The 10,000-nt window shown below is 45.5% G+C and overlaps 1 protein-coding gene across 1 annotated transcript in view; it reads left to right on the forward strand.

Annotated features, from left to right (window-relative positions):
- Nucleotides 1-10,000, forward strand: part of dysf (dysferlin, limb girdle muscular dystrophy 2B (autosomal recessive)) — a 198,377-nt gene that overhangs the window by 66,807 nt on the left and 121,570 nt on the right. The window contains 9 exon segments of the mRNA XM_042328089.1: nt 255-323; nt 1,993-2,119; nt 5,544-5,576; nt 6,016-6,131; nt 6,592-6,705; nt 8,092-8,269; nt 8,998-9,122; nt 9,618-9,724; nt 9,909-10,000. The exon segment at nt 9,909-10,000 is cut by the window's right edge and continues 104 nt beyond it. Coding sequence (XP_042184023.1) covers nt 255-323; nt 1,993-2,119; nt 5,544-5,576; nt 6,016-6,131; nt 6,592-6,705; nt 8,092-8,269; nt 8,998-9,122; nt 9,618-9,724; nt 9,909-10,000 — 961 coding nt within the window.

Consider the following 10,000-nt stretch of genomic DNA (forward strand, 5'->3'; position numbering starts at 1 on the left):
TTAATTTCAGACACTAAACTACACAGACACTACACTTAAACTATACTACACAGACACTAAACTACACAGACACTACACTTAAACTAAACTACACAGACACTACACTACACAGACACTAAACTACACAGACACTACACTACACAGGCACTAAACTACACAGACACTACACTACACAGGCACTAAACTACACAGACACTACACTACACACACTACACACATTTTCACATTTCCATGTTTTCATTCCTTCCTTCCAGATGTGCAGTAAGATCATGGAGAAGAATGCCAACCCTCAGTGGAATCAAAGCCTGGCCATGCCCATACGGGTATATATAACATATATCTAGTAATTAATACTACTATTATATAATATACAGTGGGGAGAACAAGTTTTTGATACATGGCCGATTTTGCAGGTTTTCCTACTTACAAAGCATGTAGAGGTCTGTAATTTTTATCATAGGTACACTTCAACTGTGAGAGACGGAATCTAAAACAAAAATCCAGAAAATCACTTTGTATGATTTTTATGTAATTAATTTGCATTTTATTGCATGACAAGTATTTGATACATCAGAAAAGTAGAACTTAATATTTGGTACAGAAACCTTTGTTTGCAATTACAGAGATCATACATTTCCTGAAGTTCTCGACCAGGTTTGCACACAGTGCAGCAGGGATTTTGGCCCACTCCTCCATACAGAGCTTTTCCAGATCCTTCAGGTTTCGGGACTGTCGCTGGGCAATACGGACTTTCAGCTCCCTCCAAATATTTTCTATTGGGTTCAGGTCTGGAGACTGGCTAGGCCACTCCAGGACCTTGAGATGCTTCTTACGGAGCCACTCCTTAGTTGCCCTGGCTGTGTGTTTCGGGTCATTGTCATGCTGGAAGACCCAACCACGATCCATCTTCAATGCTCTTACTGAGGGAAGGAGGTTGTTGGCCAAGATCTCGCGATACATGGCCCCATCCATCCTCCCCTCAATACGGTGCAGTCGTCCTGTCCCCTTTGCAGAAAAGCATCCCCAAAGAATGATGTTTCCACCTCTATGCTTCACGGTTGGGATGGTGTTCTTGGGGTTGTACTCATCCTTCTTCCTCCAAACACGGCGAATGGAGTTTAGACCAAAAAGCTCTATTTTTATCTCATCAGACCACATGACCTTCTCCCATTCCTCCTCTGGATCATCCAGATGGTCATTGGCAAACTTCAGACGGGCCTGGACATGCGCTGGCTTGAGCAGGGGGACATTGCGTGCTCTGCAAGATTTTAATCCATGACGGCGTAGTGTGTTACTAATGGTTTTCTTTGAGACTGTGGTCCCAGCTCTCTTCAGGTCATTGACCAGGTCCTGCCGTGTAGTTCTGGGCTGATCCCTCACCTTCCTCATGATCATTGATGCCCCACGAGGTGAGATCTTGCATGGAGGTTGATTGACCGTCATCTTGAACTTCTTCCATTTTCTAATAATTGTGCCAAAAGTTGTTGCCTTCTCACCAAGCTGCTTGCCTATTGTCCTGTAGCCCATCCCAGCCTTGTGCAGGTCTACAATTTTATCCCTGATGTCCTTACACAGCTCTCTGGTCTTGGCCATTGTGGAGAGGTTGGAGTCTGTTTGATTGAGTGTGTGGACACGTGTCTCTTATACAGGTAATGAGTTCAAACAGGTGCAGTTAATACAGGTAATGAGTGGAGAATAGAAGGGCTTCTTAAAGAAAAACTAACAGGTCTGGGAGAGCCGGAATTCTTACTGGTTGGTAGGTGATCAAAAACGTATGTCATGCAATAAAATGCAAACTAATTACTTAAAAATCATACAATGTGATTTTCTGGATTTTTGTTTTAGATTCCGTCTCTCACAGTTGAAGTGTACCTATGATAAAAATTACAGACCTCTACATGCTTTGTAAGTAGGAAAACCTGCAAAATCGGCAGTGTATCAAATACTTGTTCTCCCAGTCCTCCTACGAACCCTTTACTCTTCTTCTCCCAGTTCCCCTCCATGTGTGAAAAGATGAGGGTTCGTGTCCTGGACTGGGACCGAGCCAGCCACAATGATGTCATCGGGACCGCCCATCTCTGCATGTCTAAGATCTCTGCCCCGGGAGGAGCGATAGATGGTGAGACACTGATCTCGACTGGCTTGGACTGGCTTGTACTGGTTTGGATTGTTCTGGACTGGTGTGGACTGGTTTGAGTGGTTTGGACTGGTTTGAGTGGTTTGTGACACTGGTCTGCACTAGTCTTAACTGACTGGTTTTGACAATTGGTGTTTACTGGTTTGGACTGGTTTTTCCACTGGAGCACTGGTCTGGACTGGTTTTGGTTGTGGCTGTTATAGCAAAGTACTGCAGTAGCATGGAAGGGCTATGAACTAACATTGTTTCATTTGCTGTTTCATACTGACACTTGCGATGATTCACCTCAGCTATTAATACCCATAGTATTGATCAATATTGATATCAGCTATTAATACCCATAGTATTGATCAATATTGATATCAGCTATTAATACCCATAGTATTGATCAATATTGATATCAGCTATTAATACCCATAGTATTGATCAATATTGATATCAGCTATTAATACCCATAGTATTGATCAATATTGATATCAGCTATTAATACCCATAGTATTGATCAATATTGATATCAGCTATTAATACCCATAGTATTGATCAATATTGATATCAGCTATTAATACCCATAGTATTGATCAATATTGATATCAGCTATTAATACCCATAGTATTGATCAATATTGATATCAGCTATTAATACACATAGTATTGATCAATATTGATATCAGCTATTAATACCCATAGTATTGATCAATATTGATATCAGCTAGTAATACCCATAGTATTGATCAATATTGATATCAGCTATTAATACCCATAGTATTGACCAATATTGATATCAGCTATTAATACCCATAGTATTGATCAATATTGATATCAGCTATTAATACCCATAGTATTGATCAATATTGATATCAGCTATTAATACCCATAGTATTGATCAATATTGATATCAGCTATTAATACCCATAGTATTGATCAATATTGATATCAGCTATTAATACCCATAGTATTGATCAATATTGATATCAGCTATTAATACCCATAGTATTGACCAATATTGATATCAGCTATTAATACCCATAGTATTGATCAATATTGATATCAGCTATTAATACCCATAGTATTGATCAATATTGATATCAGCTATTAATACCCATAGTATTGATCAATATTGATATCAGCTATTAATATCCATAGTATTGATCAATATTGATATCGGCTATTAATACCCATAGTATTGATTAATATTATATTGATATCAGCTATTAATACCCATAGTATTGATTAATATAATACTGATATCAGCTATTGATACCCATAGTATTGATTAATATAAAATTGATATCAGCTATTAATACCCATAGTATTGATTCATATTGATATCAGCTATTAATACCCATAGTATTGATTATCATAATATTAATATCAGCTATTAATACCAATAGTTGATCAACACCGATATCAGCTATCAATACCCATAGTCGATTAACACTGATATCAGCTATCAGTTTCCATAGTTGATCAACACCGATATCAGCTATCAATACCCATAGTCGATTAACACTGATATCAGCTATCAGTTTCCATAGTTGATCAACACCGATATCAGCTACCAATACCCATAGTTGATAAATATAATATTGATCTCAGCTACCAATACCCTTATGATCCTTGGTGTGATGCATGGATTGGTTTTGGTTTTCCTTTGTCTAGTTGGTTGAGCCACAGTGAGCATTGTGTTGGTAGGACTTCCTTCAGGGCTTCCTGTATGGTAGTATGTGTTGGTAGGACTTCCTGTATGGTAGTGTGTTTTGGTAGGACTTCCTGTATGGCAGTGTGTGTTGGTAGGTCATCTTCAGGACTTTCTGTATGGTAGTGTGTTGGTAGGACTTCCTTCAGGACTTCCTGTATGGTAGTGTGTTGGTAGGGCTTCCTTCAGGACTTCCTGTATGGTAGTGTGTTGGTAGGGCTTCCTGTATGGTAGTGTGTGTTGGCAGGACTTCCTGTATGGTAGTGTGTGTTGGCAGGACTTCCTGTATGGTAGTGTGTGTTGGTAGGACTTCCTTCAGGACTTCCTGTATGGTAGTGTGTTGGTAGGGCTTCCTGTATGGTAGTGTGTGTTGGTAGGACTTCCTGTATGGTAGTGTGTGTTGGTAGGACTTCCTGTATGGTAGTGTGTGTTGGTAGGACTTCCTGTATGGTAGTGTGTTGGTAGGACTTCCTGTATGGTAGTGTGTGTTGGTAGGACTTCCTTCAGGACTTCCTCTATGTTAGTGTGTTGGTAGGACTTCCTGTATGGTAGTGTGTGTTGGTAGGACTTCCTGTATGGTAGTGTGTGTTGGTAGGACTTCCTGTATGGCAGTGTGTTGGTAGGACTTCCTTCAGATCTTCCTGTATGGTAGTGTGTGTTGGTAGGACTTCCTGTATGTTAGTGTGTGTTGGTAGGACTTCCTGTATGGCAGTGTGTTGGTAGGACTTCCTTCAGGACTTCCTATATGGTAGTGTGTGTTGGTAGGACTTCCTGTATGGCAGTGTGTTGGTAGGACTTCCTTCAGATCTTCCTGTATGGCAGTGTGTTGGTAGGACTTCCTTCAGGACTTCCTATATGGTAGTGTGTGTTGGTAGGACTTCCTGTATGGCAGTGTGTTGGTAGGACTTCCTTCAGATCTTCCTGTATGGTAGTGTGTGTTGGTAGGACTTCCTGTATGTTAGTGTGTGTTGGTAGGACTTCCTGTATGTTAGTGTGTGTTGGTAGGACTTCCTGTATGGTAGTGTGTGTTGGTAGGACTTCCTGTATGGTAGTGTGTGTTGGTAGGACTTCCTGTATGGTAGTGTGTTGGTAGGACTTCCTGTATGGTAGTGTGTGTTGGTAGGACTTCCTTCAGGACTTCCTATATGGTAGTGTGTGTTGGTAGGACGTCCTGTATGGTAGTGTGTGTGGGTAGGACTTCCTGTATGGCAGTGTGTTGGTAGGACTTCCTGTATGGTAGTGTGTGTTGGTAGGACTTCCTGTATGGTAGTGTGTGTTGGTAGGACTTCCTGTATGGTAGTGTGTGTTGGTAGGACTTCCTGTATGGTAGTGTGTGTTGGTAGGACTTCCTGTATGGTAGTGTGTGTTGGTAGGACTTCCTATATGGTAGTGTGTGTTGGTAGGACTTCCTTCAGGGCTTCCTGTATGGTAGTGTGTGTTGGTAGGACTTCCTGTATGGTAGTGTGTGTTGGTAGGACTTCCTGTATGGTAGTGTGTGTTGGTAGGACTTCCTGTATGGTAGTGTGTGTTGGCAGGACTTCCTGTATGGTAGTGTGTTGGTAGGACTTCCTGTATGGTCGTGTGTGTTGGTAGGACTTCCTTCAGGACTTCCTGTACGGTAGTGTGTGTTGGTAGGACTTCCTTCAGGATCCTTTCCTGAACTCGGTCTGTCTCTGTCCTAATGTCTCCTATCATCTCCCTCTGCATTCAGATGAATTGGTCCCAAGGAACCTTCAGAGTTTCAGTACGTCTTGTATCTTATTTTCCATGTTTCCATGTTTGATCGACCCGTACCAATAGATCCAGCATGTTACTGAACCAAGGTTCTTCCACGTCGACCTCTGGTTCCATCATGAGTGTCAAGTTTGGTTGTCTTTCTATTGATCCCAAACTGTTAGTGGTAAAACTAAAACATGCCCTCCATGTTGTGTCTGTAGTGGAAGACAGTTTCCTTTAATTGATCCCAACCTGTATTGTAATGGGTGAAACTAAAACATGCCCTCCATGTTGTGTCTGTAGTGGAAGACAGTTTCCTTTAATTGATCCCAACCTGTATTGTAATGGGTGAAACTAAAACATCCCCTCCATGTTGTGTCTGTAGTGGAAGACAGTTTCCTTTAATTGATCCCAACCTGTATTGTAATGGGTGAAACTAAAACATCCCCTCCATGTTGTGTCTGTAGTGGATGACAGTCTGGGTTTCCTGCCGACCTTTGGCCCCTGCTACGTCAACCTGTACGGAAGCCTCAGGGAGTTCACCGCCTTCAACGACCCCCACGAGGCTCTCAACTTGGGCAAGGTAATTGATTGATTGGTTAATGGGTTGATTGATTGGTTGATTGATTCATTCGAGCACCGATACATCTTTGAGAAGTTTGATGAACAATCTGTTGTATGACGAGCTGTATTGGCATCATTTGTCTACCTTCTTTTAACATCCGTGCAAGAGAGGAGAAGGAGGGAGGGAGCTATTGAATAGCATCCTATATTATTCTCTCTCTCCCTCTCTCTCTCGCGCTTTTGCTCTGTCTCTCTCTCTGATTCTCTCTCTCTGATTCTCTCTCTCTGATTTTCTCTCTCTTTCTCTCGCTCTCACACTCTTGCTCTCTCTGTCTCTCTCTCTCGCTCGCTCTCTCTCTCTCGCTCGCTCTCTCTCTCTGACTATGTCTCTCTCTCTGATTCTCTCTCTCTCCCCCTCTCTCTCTCTCTCTCTCTCTCCCTCTCTCCCCCTCTCTCTCCCCCCTCTCTCTCTCCTCCAGGGTGAGGGAGTAGCGTATCGTGGTCGTGTTCTGATGGAGCTCAGTACCAAGCTGGTGGACACGGTGCAGGCGAGTGTAGAAGACATAACCAACGATGACCTATTGGTGGTACAGGTGAGAGGGTTCAGGGGTCAACTTTAAGTCAGAGTTTAGAGGCTACTTAATCAGACTCATCAGAAGAGCGAATTTGACAGACCATTGCTTGTTTTGACTTTTCTCCTCTCTTCTCCTTTCCTCTCCTCTTTCTCTCCTCCTCCTTCTCCTTTCCTCTCATCTCCCTATCCCTCCTCTCCTCTCCCCATCTCTCCCCATCTCTCCTCTCCTCTCCCCATCTCTCCTCTCCTCTCCTCTCCTCTCCTCTCCTCTCCTCTCCTCTCCTCTCCTCTCCTCTCCTCTCCTCTCCTCTCCTCTCCTCTCCTCTCCTCTCCTCTCCTCTCCCCATCTCTCCTCTCCTCTCCTCTCCTCTCCTCTCCTCTCCTCTCCTCTCCTCTCCTCTCCTCTCCTCTCCTCTCCTCTCCTCTCCTCTCCTCTCCTCTCCCCATCTCTCCTCTCCTCTCCTCTCCTCTCCTCTCCTCTCCTCTCCTCTCCTCTCCTCTCCTCTCCTCTCCTCTCCTCTCCTCTCCTCTCCTCTCCTCTCCCCATCTCTCCTCTCCTCTCCTCTCCTCTCCTCTCCTCTCCTCTCCTCTCCTCTCCTCTCCTCTCCTCTCCTCTCCTCTCCTCTCCTCTCCCCATCTCTCCTCTCCTCTCCCCATCTCTCCTCTCCTCTCCTCTCCTCTCCTCTCCTCTCCTCTCCTCTCCTCTCCTCTCCCTCCTCTCCCTCCTCTCCTCTCCCTCCTCTCCTCTCCTCTCTCTCCCCATCTCTCCTCTCCTCTCCTCTCCTCTCCCCTCCCCATCTCTCCTCTCCTCTCCTCTCCTCTCCTCTCCTCTCCTCTCCTCTCCTCTCCTCTCCTCTCCTCTCCTCTCCTCTCCTCTCCTCTCCTCTCCTCTCCTCTCCTCTCCCCATCTCTCCTCTCCTCTCCTCTCCTCTCCTCTCCTCTCCTCTCCTCTCCTCTCCTCTCCTCTCCTCTCCTCTCCTCTCCCCATCTCTCCTCTCCTCTCCTCTCCTCTCCTCTCCTCTCCTCTCCTCTCCTCTCCTCTCCTCTCCTCTCCTCTCCTCTCCTCTCCTCTCCCCATCTCTCCTCATCTCTCCTCTCCTCTCCTCTCCTCTCCTCTCCTCTCCTCTCCTCTCCTCTCCCTCTCCTCTCCTCTCCTCTCCTCTCCTCTCCTCTCCCCATCTCTCCTCTGCTCTCCTCTCCTCTCCCCATCTCTCCTCTCCTCTCCTCTCCTCTCCTCTCCTCTCCTCTCCTCTCCTCTCCTCTCCTCTCCTCTCCTCTCCTCTCCTCTCCTCTCCCCATCTCTCCTCTCCTCTCCTCTCCTCTCCTCTCCTCTCCTCTCCTCTCCTCTCCTCTCCTCTCCTCTCCTCTCCTCTCCTCTCCTCTCCTCTCATCTCTCCTCTCCCAGAAATTCATGCGTAAGAGAAAGTATTCTCTCTTTGCGTCGTTCTACTCCGCCACGCTCCTCCAGGACGTTGACGACGCGATACAGTTTGAGGTCAGCATCGGTAACTACGGCAACAAGTTTGACTATACCTGTCTTCCTCTGGCCTCAACGACCCAGTTCAGCCGAGCTGTGTTCGACGGTGAGTCACAGCGCCATCTGGTGGACAGACCTAGTTGGTACAGATACAATTCTACAATTGTAAAACTATGAGTCTGTTCTTTATTGATCGTTTGACAACTGTGAATTATAAAAACAGGTGAATTTAGATTTAGCTAAATAATGTGACCAGTAGGTTTTTTAATTCGACAGAAGACATAGAATGTTGTTAGCCTTTTCCAACGCGTGTCTCTTAACAGACTGTGTCTCTCAGGTTGTCACTACTACTACCTGTCGTGGGGTAACAGACTGTGTCTCTTAACAGACAGTGTCTCTCAGGTTGTCACTACTACTACCTGTCGTGGGGTAACAGACAGTGTCTCTCAGGTTGTCACTACTACTACCTGTCGTGGGGTAACAGACAGTGTCTCTCAGGTTGTCACTACTACTACCTGTCGTGGGGTAACAGACAGTGTCTCTCAGGTTGTCACTACTACTACCTGTCGTGGGGTAACAGACAGTGTCTCTCAGGTTGTCACTACTACTACCTGTCGTGGGGTAACAGACAGTGTCTCTCAGGTTGTCACTACTACTACCTGTCGTGGGGTAACAGACAGTGTCTCTCAGGTTGTCACTACTACTACCTGTCGTGGGGTAACAGACAGTGTCTCTCAGGTTGTCACTACTACTACCTGCCGTGGGGTAACAGACAGTGTCTCTCAGGTTGTCACTACTACTACCTGTCGTTGGGTAACAGACAGTGTCTCTCAGGTTGTCACTACTACTACCTGCCGTGGGGTAACGTGAAACCAGTGGTGGTCCTGTCTTCAGAGTGGGAGGACGTCAGGCCACGAATAGAAGCACTCAACATGATACTGGCTATGGTCGACCGACTCGTGAGTACGCTGTGTGTGTGTATCTGTGTGTTTGTGTGTTTGTGGATGTGTAGGTTTCGGTGTGTGTGTGCGTGTGTGTGCGTGTGTGTGTGTGTGTGTGTGCGTGCGTGTGTGTGTGTGTGTGTGTGTGTGTGTGTGCGTGCGTGTGTGTGGGTGTGTGTGTGTGTTGTGTGTGTTTGTGTGTTTGTGGATATGTAGGTTTCGGTGTGCGTGTGCGTGTGCGTGTGGTTGCGTGCGTGTGTGTGTGTTTGTGTGTTTGTGGATGTGTAGGTTTCGGTGTGCGTGTGCGTGTGCGTGTGTGTGTGCGTGCGTGTGTGTGTGTTTGTGTGTTTGTGGATGTGTAGGTTTCGGTGTGCGTGTGCGTGTGTGTGTGTGTGCTTGTGTGTGTGTGTGTGTGTGTTTGTGTGTTTGTGGATGTGTAGGTTTCGGTGTGTGTGTGTGTGTGTGTGTGTGTGTGCTTGTGTGCTTGTGTGTGTAACCTCTGTCTCTCTATAGGAATCTAACCTAAAGGAAGTCCAGTTGGAACTGAAGTCAGGAAGTGACCTGGAGGATGTTGAGCTAAAAGTGGTCAATCTATTGGATCAGGTCATCGCTGATTGCAGGTAGGCTATTGGCTGTTTCAAATGCGACTCATATATGTTAGCCAATCCATCGCTTATATACCATTTTCTATGTGTTTGAATTTTAATAGTCAATTTGAACGCCCAATGCTCTTCCCCTCTCTCTCTCTCTCTCTCTCTCCCCCCCTCCCTCCTTGTCTCTGTCTCTATGATCTCTTCCCACTAGGGTGGAGCTACCGTTGTTAGACGACTGGTCTTGTGTAACTCAGTTAGACCGTGCCCTCAGACACCTGAGACTGAATAACCTACAGCAGATAG

This window comes from Oncorhynchus tshawytscha, linkage group LG10, assembly GCF_018296145.1.
Source record: "Oncorhynchus tshawytscha isolate Ot180627B linkage group LG10, Otsh_v2.0, whole genome shotgun sequence".
Lineage (NCBI taxonomy): Eukaryota > Metazoa > Chordata > Actinopteri > Salmoniformes > Salmonidae > Oncorhynchus > Oncorhynchus tshawytscha.